General features: G+C 46.4%; 1 protein-coding gene across 2 annotated transcripts in view; it reads right to left on the bottom strand.

Moving 5' to 3' along the window:
• Window positions 1–13,982, bottom strand: part of Dtd1 (D-aminoacyl-tRNA deacylase 1) — a 136,080-nt gene that overhangs the window by 98,571 nt on the left and 23,527 nt on the right. For both annotated transcript variants that reach the window (XM_040746429.1, XM_040746430.1), the window contains exon 4: window positions 9,057–9,163. In XM_040746429.1, coding sequence (XP_040602363.1) covers window positions 9,057–9,163 — 107 coding nt within the window. The remainder of the gene's footprint in view (window positions 1–9,056; window positions 9,164–13,982) is intronic.

Genomic DNA, 13,982 nt, shown 5'->3' with positions numbered 1-13,982 from the left:
AGCTGTTGAGGGGCTGTATAAGTAGGTAGTTAAGTGAATGGACTGATATCTGAGTAGACAGCTTGTTGGGCACATAGGTGAATAAGCCAACAAGTATACTAAAAAGTAAATGCACGTGGGCTTTTCTCCAAGTACATTTCCAATAGGGAATGCAGTCCATACCACACACAGGAGATGCAAAGCAAGGGGGGTGCATCTGGAGGGACTGAGGTGAGCAGCACGAATGAAACACTGTCTGAAAAGGATCCTAAAACATGGGGAAATACTGAGGCCAGCAAGATGGTTCCAGCTTGATGACCTGAGTTGGATCCCCAAAGACTAAGTAAAAAGCTAGATGAGTGCCATGCATCTGTAATTCCAGTACTTCAACAGTAAGGTGGGAAGCAGAGAGGGAAACGATCCAGAAGTTCGGGGGTCAGCTTGCCTGGTATACACAGCACAAGCAAGACCAAGTCAACAGACACTCTATTTCAAAACACGGTGGGAGGAGAGAACCAACTCCCCCAAAGTACCCTCTGACCCCCACACATGCACTGTGGCATGTTCCCACATTCACATGCGCGCGCACACACACACACACGCACACACACGCACGCACACGCACCACTCACACATTCACATATACACTAATAATAAAAGGTAACTATGTCAACAGGCAGAGAGAAAAAAAAGAATTCATTTCAGATGGATGAACAGAAACACACAAGAGGGGAAAAAAAACACATAATGCTTATTCAACAACCAGCAAATAACTGTAGGAGTCTGGTTTACAATTGGCTGAGGAAAGCCTTTATCATGAACTTCATAGGTAATAATACCTATAAAACAGGAACATTTAGCAATACCTAGTGTGAGTTTAAATATAAATGATTGCCAACTGCCCAGGAGAACATCAGCATTCATGGATTTCAAGATATTGCAATTTCTTGATGGGGTTTTATTCTAGTCCCATTGATATGTCAACAGAAGAGTAAGGGAGTCTATACCCAGTACCCCCCCGAAAAAAGAGAACTATAAATTACCTTTTGAGAAAGAACCCACTGTGTGGCCATTGAGCAATACCCATGCTGAGTTCATTGCTTTCAAGGAACAAGTGATTTCACTAGCCCATGCCTCAATGTCACTCAGTGGAACGGCCAGTCATCAGTCATTAATGTAGTAGGTTGGGTTTTCCCCAACACATCTGTAGTTGTGACAAGAAGGCACCATACTCAGGAGGCATTTTCATCACTTCATGTACACGAATGGGGTTAGGAGACTCAGCAGGCATTGACAAAGGAGAACGACTTCACATGTGACCTCAATAATCCAGCCCAGCCATCTTGTTCCCCAGCAGCTGCACAAGCACGGGCTGCAGAGTATTTTTAGACACAATGCAGCAGGGAGGGAGAGAAGGTTGGCAGGAAGGAGACCAACACCTGAACCAGATGGAAATGGCACTGTCAGATTCCCTGTGGTCCAGCTGCTCTCAAATGTCCATGTGCTTGTGGAGAACATGATTAGAAACAGAAATTTACTTGTCTTCTGCAACCTACATCCACACATGCCCAGATCTCTGGTTCAGAAAATGTGGGTAGGCCCAGAACTCTGCATTTTAGCAAGTACCCTGGGTACCTATACGGCCTGAGTCCTTAGCCCATCACTCAATGAACTCAATCATCACTAGCCCATAGTGACTCTGATGGAAAGAAACACAGCAGACCCCAGTCCATGAGCATTTTCCAGGCCACTGGAAAATGTCACAGAAGTCCTTGAAAATCCCCCCTCTCCCTCCCTCCTTCTCTCTCTCTAAAAGCCCACTTTAACCAACAGTCTCTTGAAGACTGACTAGATTTAAAATAGCAAATGCCTTTTCAGTCATTAAACTAACTCCAAAATGTATTATTTTGGCAAAAATCGTTATGTAGTTCAGGGTTTTATGTATTAAATACAGCTTTAAAGCAATTATAGCAAACATTACATTTCTATCCCTTCCAGACCATTCTTGTTCCAATGGCTGAAGTGCTTTAACACCGTGTTCTACAAAACACCACTGGAGTGTGAAACAGCTCTTACAATTACCTAGGACTCCTGACAAATCACTTAAAAAGTTAAGGATTCATTAACTAAAATCTTGAGTCTCTGTGATGAAATTATTGCTAAGTTCAAAACATGAACCCAGGGGAAAACAGAAATAACCAATCCTTAGAAACAAAAAGGACGTTGTACTCTCAGGCAGATCAAGTCTGCAGGTGAAGGTTGTTCATCTACCACAACTGAAATCAGTGGATAAAACAACTAAAACTGCCCAATGTCCACATGCAGGAACAAATGAAGTACTTCAACTTTAAGGCACTAACCCAATATTGTCCTGAGAGACTGGATTGAAGCAAAGTAGGTGCTTTGTCTTAGTGCAATTCGAAATGGTCTGTGTGAGGGAGACAGAGGGGAATGACGCACAACTTCAAAACTGCCATTCAAATCCTAATCATAAGGTACAAATGCTTTAATTTCTGCAATTTTGTTAACACAGGCTATAGATTCAAGATGGTAAGAGGAAAGTCAATTGATCCAACCATCAATCAATGGGCTCTCAAGCAGAGAGGCTCAGTCACATGAGTCCTAGAAATACTTCTTAAGACTACAGTGGAGTGACTCAGGACAATGGTTCACATGGAGTTAAAAAAGTGAAAAGAGCCAGGTGGTGGTGGCACATGCCTTTAGTCCCAGCACTTGGGAGACAGAGGTAGGCGGATCTCTGTGAGTTCCAGACCAGCCTGGTCTACAAGAGCTAGTTCCAAGACAGCCTCCAAAGCCACAGAGAAACCACAAAAAAAAAAAAAAAAAAGACTGAAACAAAAGGGAGCCCTGGCAACTCCCTGCAAGGAGGGGTCTGCTTGGAAAAATGTAGTAGGCTCCAGCCTTTCTGACTGTGGGATATTCATCTGTGAGTTAGGCATTCTGTTGGGTATTGACTAGGCCTGGTGTACACCTTGACTGCCTCTGGTAGTGGGCAGGGCTGACGATGCTCAGGAGCCCACCCACCCACTATCCGACCCACTCCTCCACAGGGCTGTTATTATTTCATAACTCACAGAAAAGCAGATGTGCAGACCAAGAGAGCAAAAGCCAGGCAGGATTATTCATGTGGAGAGAGGTCTGGACAGACACTTGCCTCCCCTGGTCGGAGGCCTTCAACACAGCAGGCTAGACCCAGAAACCAGTGCCACCACAACACCGACCATGACAAACACTGCATGAACTATATAATGGAGGAGCAATTCCCAGATTCCTACTTCAATGCTTTCAAAACACTGAAGCATAAATAAAGCAAACTCAGCCAGTATTTCTTGAACAAACTAAGGTGACAGAACAGACTACTACACTGTGAGTAAATGGTAAAATGTGAGTTCCATGTCAGCAACCAGGCCTGTGAGTGTTGGGTCCCAGCCCCCACGAATTTCTGTGTATTTCTTGTCAGCTGATAGCCACAGGTGCATCCTGCTCTCTAGTCCTGGCTTACAGCCCCGGCCTTGCCTGCCTGAAATCAATACCTAGCATGAGAAAACACGAGCTTTTACACCTGGGGTTTGTCCACTGTGCTGTAAGCCTGTATATAAGCCTGCTCCCTCTTTACAAAGAGAGATCTCAGCACTTGCAATAAAGACACACACACACACACACACACACACACACATTCTCTGGTAATAAAGGTGGCAGACACATTCTCTTAGCACAAATGGCTGGACGTCTTGTCTTTCATTTCCCGATACCTCGAACTTGCTCATGGCGCGGGCGCCACATGTGAACTTCCTCCCAGGGCAAGTCAAGTACCAGAGCCTGTTGGAACTGGCCAAAGTCAAGAGGTGTGAATCTAGAGACCAAGCATAAAAAAAGAGCAGAGAGGAGAGCATATGCATTTCTTCCATGAAAATCAAGCTGCTGCCCATGTGACTCTTCCTTCTAGACAGAACTTCTCACAGGATAGGTCCCTCAACTGCAACTGTGTCAGGCTGTTTGGACACCTCCACCAGGCTGTCTGGCAGAAGCCATATTGTCCTAACCTGTCTGTATCACCTGAATCCCAGAGCACTGGTTAAAGTCTGCTCCTGTCGCCAGAAGGATATGCATACAAGCCAAATGGACTTCTTTTCTAAGAAGTTCAAATTCCCTCCAGGTCCTCCTGATGCCACAAATATGTCAGTTTCCACACTCCAGGGTCCAGGCACAAGGATAGACCCTGGCGTACAGAGGAAGTTAGAGGCAAAGCAACAGTGGTACTCAACAGAACAGAGTTAAAGCCTTCTAAAGGCACCAGTCTGCACTAGTCAACTTTTCCGGTAGTCTGTCAATAGACACATGCATTTATGCAAAGATACGTGCTACAGCTTCTTTTCCTAGCTTTTTCCCATGTTTCTACTTAGTCAAGCTTTCAGTAACAGTCAACAAATGAGGACATAAAGAATTAATGGCATGTTATGAAATAGGAGGGCTCTGAGCTCCAGAGGAGAGTCCTTCAATTACCCAGTGTCCTGCCTCACTAGGAGAAATGACCGTCTACTCTCAAATAATGTCACCTCATCCAAGTGAGGGTCAGGAAAAGAGCCCCCACTCAGTTTCTACCCTAGGGATAGTAGGCTACAATGCGTATCTCCTACTATCTAGGCATCTGCAGAACCCATGCACCTGCAACCATGCACTGTGCAAGCATCAGGATGCCCTGGAATCCTGTTCTCCACAACATGCATTAGGGAAGCAGCTCCCACTCGGCTTGCACAGCCTGAGGCCTTTGCAAATGCTGTTCAAAGGAAACACAATGCTCTTCTTCCTGCCTCTTCTCACCACCAGAATGTGTTATGGGAGCCATGTAAGATGGACAGGTGTGCTGTTGATGTGACTGTAGGAATGACAGAGACACTGCAGTGTGACAGTGCCTGGGGCATCACTGGACTGAAGGGTACTGAGAAGCCCCTCCTCTGAGAAATCAACCTGGTTGACTATAGAGGGAGCGCGGTAAGTGTAGCACGGGGAAGGATAGCAAGGCAGTGCAGAACAGACAGGACTGCCATTTAAGTCATAGAGCATTGTCACCAGCATATTGGTGACAGAAAAAACTAGGATTAACTGCCACATGCTTTAGGAAGACCCTAAAGAACTGGAAGGAAGAGCCTGAGCTGTGTGGCTGTGGCATTCCCTGTGGTGTCCCATGCTAACTGGACCTCTTTCATGGTCTCTGACCTTCCTTATGTTACTCTAAATCCATGTCTGACAGCAAGGATCTGCCCCTTCCTCCCAGTACCCAGAACACCATCAAACAACTAAAAGCATGCATGCACGCGCGTGGGCACACACTCACAAGCTTGCACACAAACACACCTTGTTCATCTGCACAGACAGCTTCCAGAGTTGATATTTCCTAAAACCTGGCCAAAAGAACCATTTTTCTGTAACACAGAAACGTGCCAAATGAATGGTTTTTGCATAATGCAACTGTAGGAATTTGGGATATAACGGAGAAATAAAACACTTAGAATTAAAAGCTTGCTTGACAGAAACACATGTTTTTCTATCAGTAAAACAAATTTGGCTGTGTTCTTCCTGTCCATACAGAAGCAAGCCAAGACACTGCCTGCTGGGAGAGGAAGCCCCTCTAGCTGGAGGGGGAAACAAAGGGAGGCCACAGGCAGAGGAAAGCATCACGGTCACCTTGGCCCTTCTGTGCCTGCTGGCCGCCACCTGCTGGAGAGCCAGAGGATGGAAACCTGCAGAAATTTCTAGGGACAGGAAAAGCTACAGATGTGAAATTGGACAATACATGAATTTAAACAGAAAGGTCCGTTAGGACTCAGAAAGTCTTCTTTAACCTAATAAATTTACATAATTTCCTCAGATGTTTAAAGAAAACCATTTGAGGCTCACTGGGGTTCTTTGGGGAGGTTTATGGTATATATTACAGGTGTGCAACCATGCCATTTCAAAAAATTGTTTGGAATGAATAAAAAAGCTTCATTTTCCCAAAATACGGCTAAAGCAAAATGCATCAAAACTGCAGACTAACAACCACATACGATGAAAGGAACAGCCAGAAGCAGGAGGAGAGCCCACATAGACTGCCATCCTGCAAAATGTGGCTTCCAGGAGCAGGAGGAGAGCCCACATAGACTGCCATCCTGCAAAATGTGGCTTCCAGGACCACGCAGACCACAGTGGCAGGAAGCAGGAGGAGAGCCCACATAGACTGCCATCCTGCAAAATGTGGCTTCCAGAAGCAGGAGAGCCCACATAGACTGCCATCCTGCAAAATGTGGCTTCCAGGACCACGCAGACCACAGCGGCAGGAATGGCTGGGAGGAAGGACAAGGAAGGGGCAGGAAAGCTGTCATGAAGCAGGGCCACCAGAGAGGGAGGGCAGTGGGGACCTTGAGCCCTCTGAGGACAGAGTAGAAAGAAGAGGTTGAGCACTCACTCTAGGTATCTAAGCACAGTTGAAAGCCCATGAATGTCAGTGGGACACTTGCCTAGCATGCATGAGACACTGGGATCAATTCCCAGCATCAGAGGAGGGGAAGCCAGAAAGAAGAGATGGTGAGCAAACTTGGCTGGGGAAGCAAGGCTGCTAAGAGCATGGAAAGGGGCAGTCTCGCCCAAGCCGGACTGGCTGGACAGGATGGGACCTCTACCACCACAAAGAGTCAGCCCCTACTCGGTCAGCACCTTGAAATTTTTTTCTTTTTCAAACATATTGTCTCATTTTTCAGAGATACCACAAAGTTTAGAATCCCTAATTAAGAAACCTCTGCTTCTAAGAGAGCTACACGGGGAGAAGAGACAGGCTGCCACTGGGGAGGGGCCACTAGTAGGAAGGAAACCACCCTAAGACATCTTGAACTCAGGTCCTGATTTTCATTTCACTTTGGCTCTATCCCAAAAGGAGAAGCTGGCCTTGGCCCAGGAAGGGAAGCTTTGCTGCTATGCTGGAAGGGGAGTGGGGGGGCAGGGTCGATATTATCTGCTGACCTCTTTCCCTGCAAAGAAGAAAGAGAATTGTCCTGCCGTGACCAGAAGAAAGACAGATAAGGGGAGGGGTAAGGATTTCACAAAGGATGGAGAAATCCGGTAGACACCACATTGACCAGGTGGCAAGGCCAACATCACCATGGTGAGACATACCAGTGTCAGACACTTTCACAATAGGCACTAAAAAGAGAACAAGATCACTTTAGAACAAACTGAGATTCCTGCCACACCACAATAACTTGTTGTAACCACAAAAACAAAATAGAGAAATGATCTACAAAACATACAACACATATGGAAAGTGCCAAGGTCATGAAACCCAAGAAAAGACCAAGGAACTGTCACAGATTAGACAAGTCAAAGGAGAAATGACAAGTGTATTTAAATGCCATATGGAATACTGCACAGCTAAGCAAAAACTAGTGAAACTTCATGCAGTGGTGCCTCCTTGCAAGATCAAGGAAGATGAGGCAGTAGCCAGCAACAGCTGGGCATGGTAGTTCATGCCTATCTATAATCCTGGCATTTAGAAGACTTACAGAAAGAGAACTGCCATGAGTTCAAGACCAGCCTGGACTACAAAGTGATACCTTGTATCAAAGGGAAGGAAGGAGAGAGAGAGGGAAAGAGGGAGAGAGGGAGAGAGGGAGGGAAAAAGGGAAGGAGGGAGGGAAAGAAGGAGGGAGGGAGGGAGGGAGGGAGGGAGGGAGAGAAGGAGGGAGGGAGGGCTAGTGAGTTCAAATAAGGGTTGTATGTGGTTAATAGTATTGCATCAATGTTAACTATGTTAATCACTGTAAGTAAGACATCCAAACTAGGGCAGCCAGGTAAACACTGCACCAGGGCTCTATTAGGCTTTCCTGTAAGTCTCAAATTATCTCAAAGCTTACATTTTCGTGTGGATTCTTTACTTGTTTTTTGTTTTGTTGTTTGTTTGGTTTTTTGGTTTTATGAGACAGGGTTTCTCTGTATTGTTTTGGAGGCTGTCGGTCCAGCTCGGCCTCGAACTCACAGCGATCTGGCTGCCTCTGCCTCCCGAGTGCTGGGATTAAAGGCGTGCGCCACCACCGCCCGACCACTTATTTCTTTTTTAAATGTTATCAGTAGGGGCTAGAGAGATGGCTCGGCAGTTAAAGGCACATGACTTCCAGAGGTCATGAGTTCAATTCCCAGAAATCACATGGCAGCTCATCTATAGTGGGATTTAATGCCTCTTCTGGCAGACAGAGTACTCATACATAAAAATAAACAAATAAAATGTTATCGGTATGGTAACACCCTCAATTCCATTTTTGAAACTTGATGATATTGCACACATGGTCTGACTTCTCAGCCAATACAAAGTGTCAGTGACAGAAGAAAACCATTGCTCCATACCAGTTACTTGGCCCCAAGTTTCCATCGTGACTCCCCCATATGAATTCATCGTTCTACTTTACAGCATCCTAGCAAGGGAAGGATGCTAGGAAGGAAGAGCAGGAACACACCTCGGCCCACCGCCTGTCATGACTCATGTCCCTATCAAGTGGATACGTTAATTAAAGCTTTTGTAAGTGCTAAGCACAAAGGACAACTAAGTTTGCAAGGACAATCACGCATCTCCTTTCTCTATTTTAATTACATTTTTCATGAACACTTATAGAGTTGGCAGTTAACCCAGGTCAGATGTTGCTTTAGAAAGAATCTTGAGTGGCTCATCTACCCACACCTTGGACAAAGCCCAATCCAGGTAACCACTCTGACTAGGTATGCTGGTCAGGGCTGCTGCTCTGCTGCCACCAAGTGGTAACTGGGTGCCATGACACCTAGTACAAGTCCAGATCAAAATGAAAACCCAGACCCTTAAGAACACTTTCTCTACACGGTCAAGCCTACCACATGCTCAGGAGTGACGGTGGAAGCACACATTCTTGAGAAGAAGAAAATTAAAATAAATATGAGGCTGCAGCCATGAGGTGTTTCCTCCACCTCAAGATGAAGGCTACTGCAGAGACTAAGTCCAAGCCAAGCACATTCCTTACACCCGCACAATCGATGCAGTCTCCAGACTTCAGGCTTACCTGCTTTGGGTCAGAGTTAGCAGCTCCAGGAGCAGGGGACTCCAGTTCTATAGTCACTGGCCCATCGTTCTGAATGTGCACCTGCATGTAGGCACCGAACTTGCCATCTGAAAGAACAATTCAAACAAATTCAAGAGATGGAGACCCCAGGTTTATCTATCCAAAGACCCCATGTACAACGATGTAATAAAAAAGTCTGGCAATGGGGCCTGCCAGCCAACACAGGACAAAACGGCCAGCCCCCCAGAGGGTGTGGGAGGGAGAGGCAAGTAAACAGCACAGATGTTACAGCCTGCCCAAGAGAACTGGCAAGAAAGACCCAGGAACACCAAGAAGGCCAACACAGCGTGGACAGGACGCCGTGCGTGGCAGGAAGGCAAACTGGCACAGCCACTGAGGGAGGCCATTTTAGCCCCATAGCCGCTAAAGGCTCTTCACAACCATCCTCACCGTCCGGCCCACTAGGTTGAAGGCAGCCTTGTAACTCCAGCGCAGGTTCCTTCTCCCGGAGCCCTGGCTCCCACCACCACACCACAGTCCTCCCCTCTGATTCTTCCCACCCGGTTTACTCCCTCCTTAGTCTCAGAGGACTTAACAAAACAGACACACCAACACTGGTTTTCTTCAGCGCACAGACAACAACATTAGAGGCGGGATTAAAAGCACCCAAGCAACCTGCCATCTTTATAGGCAAGATAATCTGGTTCCTGGTGGGGAGCCAAATGTGCCCAAACAGTAGTGACTTTCTGTGACCTCCTATAATTAAAGTGGCCGTTCAAATCAACAGAGCCTTTGTTTTATCTGTGTCATACTAGCTAAAAAGACATCAGCTGGGAAGGAAATCATGTGTTTAATTGCATGCTAAAATTATGGCTACAATTAGTAGCAAATTTTACCATCTACACTCCTCAGGGAAGCTGCAGGCAGACTCAGGAGGGAGGAAATTATTTCCAACCTTGAATTTCTGTTGCCAGGATATACGGCGCATGCTTCACCATGGTTCTCATTCCAAGTGGTGAGAAATTATTTTTCTTTTCCTGTTTTTCTTCAGTTGGGAACAGAACTATTATCTGAATTTCCATTTGTACACACAATAAATCCAAAGGCAGGTTTTAAGAGGTCTTAAAATGGTAACTTTTTTTCCAGTCCAGATCAAAGGGTGAAGGCCCTGAGAAAAATTATACTGGCCAGGGAAAATAAATACACTTTTAAAAATAAAAGACAAGAACATATCTACAAAATTACATCTGGTTTCATGTGGTGATATAATAGAGTTGTTCTTAAATATAAGTCTCAGGGTTCCACCCAGAGCTGCAGGACAAGCACGTGCCCAACACATTTATGCCACATGTTTCTGGCACGAAAACAGCCAGCTGGGGCCCAGCATCTACAAACTGGTCTCCAGCAGCAGCTGTTCAAGGCCCCTCTCAGGCAGGCTGGAAGCTGAGCACGTCACATCAGGATTCACTGTTTACCTGGGAGGCTGGCGGCCATGCCCCTCTAGACAATGCCCAACTGACTCTCACCACACACCAAGAAGGCCCACACTACCAATATGTGACCCGATAGGACAGGCGTCATGAATGCAGTGAGGGTGCAAGAACCCTGTCACTAGTACTAACATGCCTATCACTGGCCATCACAGTACATGGTCAGTGTACCAGGGGCAGGGCTGATGTTATTGAAGGAAAATAGAGAGAACAAGAGGCATGTGCTGCTGCTGCTGCTGCTTGGCCTGGCTAAATGGAAGCTCTACTGTCCAGAGCATGGCCATGACCTACTGGAACTTGGCCTGCTCTGAAGACTATTAGGGGACATAGTACTAGACAAGAGCCTTGGGCTATCCTGAACCAAGGCCATCTCCTATAGGCAGTTCTCTGCCACTCACGAAGTGTTCTCACCACCCAGACTTTTCCGTTCCACTATGGATATGTTCAGAATCCAATCAGGGAAGGAGGAATCACTCCTGGAAACACAAACACTGGGTATACAGGCTGGAACATGAGAACCCAAGCAGAAAAAAAGGCATGGGCAAAAAGAATGCATTCACAAATCAGGCCACACAAAGGGTAAGCTACAGGGCTTTGATCTGAATCCTTGGGACTGTGTAGCAGAGCTCATGGGATTGGCACTGGCAGGCTGCTGGCATCTGGAGCAGCTCTATCCTCATGTACAAGCCTGCTTCCATGGAGACAGCAGTGCTTCTCAGCATCCCTGTCTCCTTAGAGAACATGGCAACACATGAACACAGATTACAACACAGCAATGGATGCCTGGCTCCAGGCAACCCGAGTGGCAGTAGCAAGGGCTCTAGGAGCCTTCAGCAGAAACCAGAGTCTCCAAAAAGGACACTTCCTCAGGCTTGCATAGAAAGACAGCTGCTTGTCATTGCATAGGGACAGCATGGGCAACTGAGCTTCTCATAGCATGAACAGCCGGCCCAAGTATAGAACTCCGTGGAGGATCAAGAGGGGCAGACCCTAGACTCCTGAAGACTCCTCCAAGACCAGACTCCCCTCCTGAAAGTGTTGTGCTTGGCTTGCTGCTTCTGTGCATTGATATGTCCCAGGCCCTGACTCCACGACAAGAGGTACCGGAGAAGGGGATACCCCTGTGGTACCAGATAAAAAAAATACCACATTCAGGAAGGGGCCTCCCTCAAACACAGAGCCAAAAACGTGTTTCTGAAGGAAACAACCATTAGGCTGGTAAACGCCTAGGGAAAAAATTCACCTCAGCCGTGCAGTTACAATACTAACTGAGCTTAGGCGCTGGTATCACAAACTCAGAGCAATCAAGGAAACGTATCTTGTCTCATAATCTTGGTCTGTAATTTCTCCTAGGTCTATGAGAAAGGTAGAGGGTTACATTCAACTTCTACACATTCCACATTGCCGTCACTGAAGATGATTTCCTCATGTATCGTACTCAGATGTGTGCTCTACTCAAACAGCCCTTTAACCTCGCAGCAGAACTTCTGCTGGGCTGGGCAGAACGGGTCAAGATGGCTGGTTGCAGCACAGGAAACAATCCAGAGATAAGTCTTTCCCCCTGGGAGCATGAGGCCACACACACACACACACACACACACACTGTTGTCCTTGTAATTACTGTTGAGCTTCCTTGATTGCTGTGAATCCATGAGTCCAGCACCCAAGCTCAGTTAGGAAGACCCAGGTTAGAACTTTGGGGACAAAGGGTGTACAGCAGGAATAGCCTCAGAGGCTCAAAGGTGGACCAAGAGGACTGAGCTATGAACATCTGCCAGACAAGGAGCTCCCGTGGTCAAAGGGCATCTCTGCTCAGAACCACCCTTCAACTGTTCCTGTCCCCCCAGGAAGAGAATGGCCATCCTCGAGAAGGCATAATGCTTTCTCCCCCACCCCACACATGGACACAGATAGACACACAGACACACACAGACACAGACACACACAGACACTGTTGTCCTTGTAAGTGCTGTTGAACAAAGCATAATCATTCAAAGCTTTCCCAACCTAAACATCTCTAGGGAGAAGCCAACTGTTGTAAGGACTGCCTGAAGGAGGCCCAGCTGGAGGCAGGAGGGAGAAGCTGTCACAAGACTTAAGATGGCAGACTCTGACATCTTGGACTGGAGCAGCTTCAGCAAGAAGTGGCTGTCTGTTTCCTGCACATGTCAACAGAGACCCCTGGGCAATTTGCTAAGGGATCAGATGTGGGGAAAAAAAAAAAAGGAGCCATGCAAAATTCTGACACTTTCAGACCATGAATTTATTACTTAGCAAAACTAAAAAACTAAATGAAATAAGGAACCAGTAGACAACAAATAAATCACACAACACAAAGTGAAGAAAACTTGAAAAGACTGAAGATTAAAGTGAAACGAGGAAATAAACAAATATCTAAATCAATTAAGAGTAGTTTTCATGAAAAAAATAATAAAAACACTGAAAATAGCCGGGCATTGGTGGCACATGCCTTTAATCTCAGCACTGAGGGTAGGAGGGAAGGCAGAGACAGGAGGATTTCTGTGAGTTCAAGACCAGCCTGGTCTACAGAACAAGTTCCAGGACAGCCTCCAAAGCAATACAGAGAAACCCTGTCTGGAAAAAAAAAAAAAACTAAAATATCTGAAAAATGTTCAACCACATTAAAACAATGAGATTATCGAACAGGTGGAATGAAATCTAGAAATTACAAATGCACTCTGTTGATAATGCTATGGAGGAGGGATGTCAAACTGTGGAAAGGGCAGCACCCTTCTGGCACATCTGTCAATCCCATCCTGGGTATGTGCCCTCCACAGAAGGTGGTATATGTACAAATGAATGGTGTGTGTATGTGTGTGTGTGTGTGTGTGTGTGTGTGTTATGTACATGAGTGCATGGCATGGAGGTCAAAGGACAACTCTCTGGAGTCGGTTCTCTTCTTCCACCATGTGGGTTGTGAAATCAAACTCCGTCACCAGAATTGCAGAGCGAGCACTTGCACTCACAGAACCTCTCACAGGCCCCACTACTGTTCTTAAGAGACAAAACCTACTCTGGACATGACACATGGCCCCACAGCAGCAGTGGCTACCTACACAAGATCAAGCCAGTTCCAAGTTCTGGCAGGGAGGGCAGAGGGGACCCTGCGATCCCAGCCCTAGTTGCAGAGCTCTGTGCAGTGGACGGCCACCGGGGAAGGGAGAATCACTTTTCTTTAGGAGCGTGGCCATTGGAAGGTTGCGTGTCCTCCAGGGGATGACCCCATGCACATGAGCAGCACTAAGAGGACTCAGTGGGTAAAAAAAAGAATTAAAACTAAGTATCTAAAAGGGAGACATAAAATTGGGAGGAAGATGAGATGGGTCTGGTCCTAGGAGGAGTTGTTATGAGGGTGAGAATGAGTATGATCAAGATATGTGGCATACATGTATGACACTGTCAAAGAATAAAGGTG

Source organism: Mesocricetus auratus, unplaced genomic scaffold (assembly GCF_017639785.1).
Source record: "Mesocricetus auratus isolate SY011 unplaced genomic scaffold, BCM_Maur_2.0 Super-Scaffold_100004, whole genome shotgun sequence".
Lineage (NCBI taxonomy): Eukaryota > Metazoa > Chordata > Mammalia > Rodentia > Cricetidae > Mesocricetus > Mesocricetus auratus.
The sequence above is the reverse complement of the archived record's forward strand: the minus strand, read 5'-3'. Positions and strand labels throughout refer to the sequence as shown.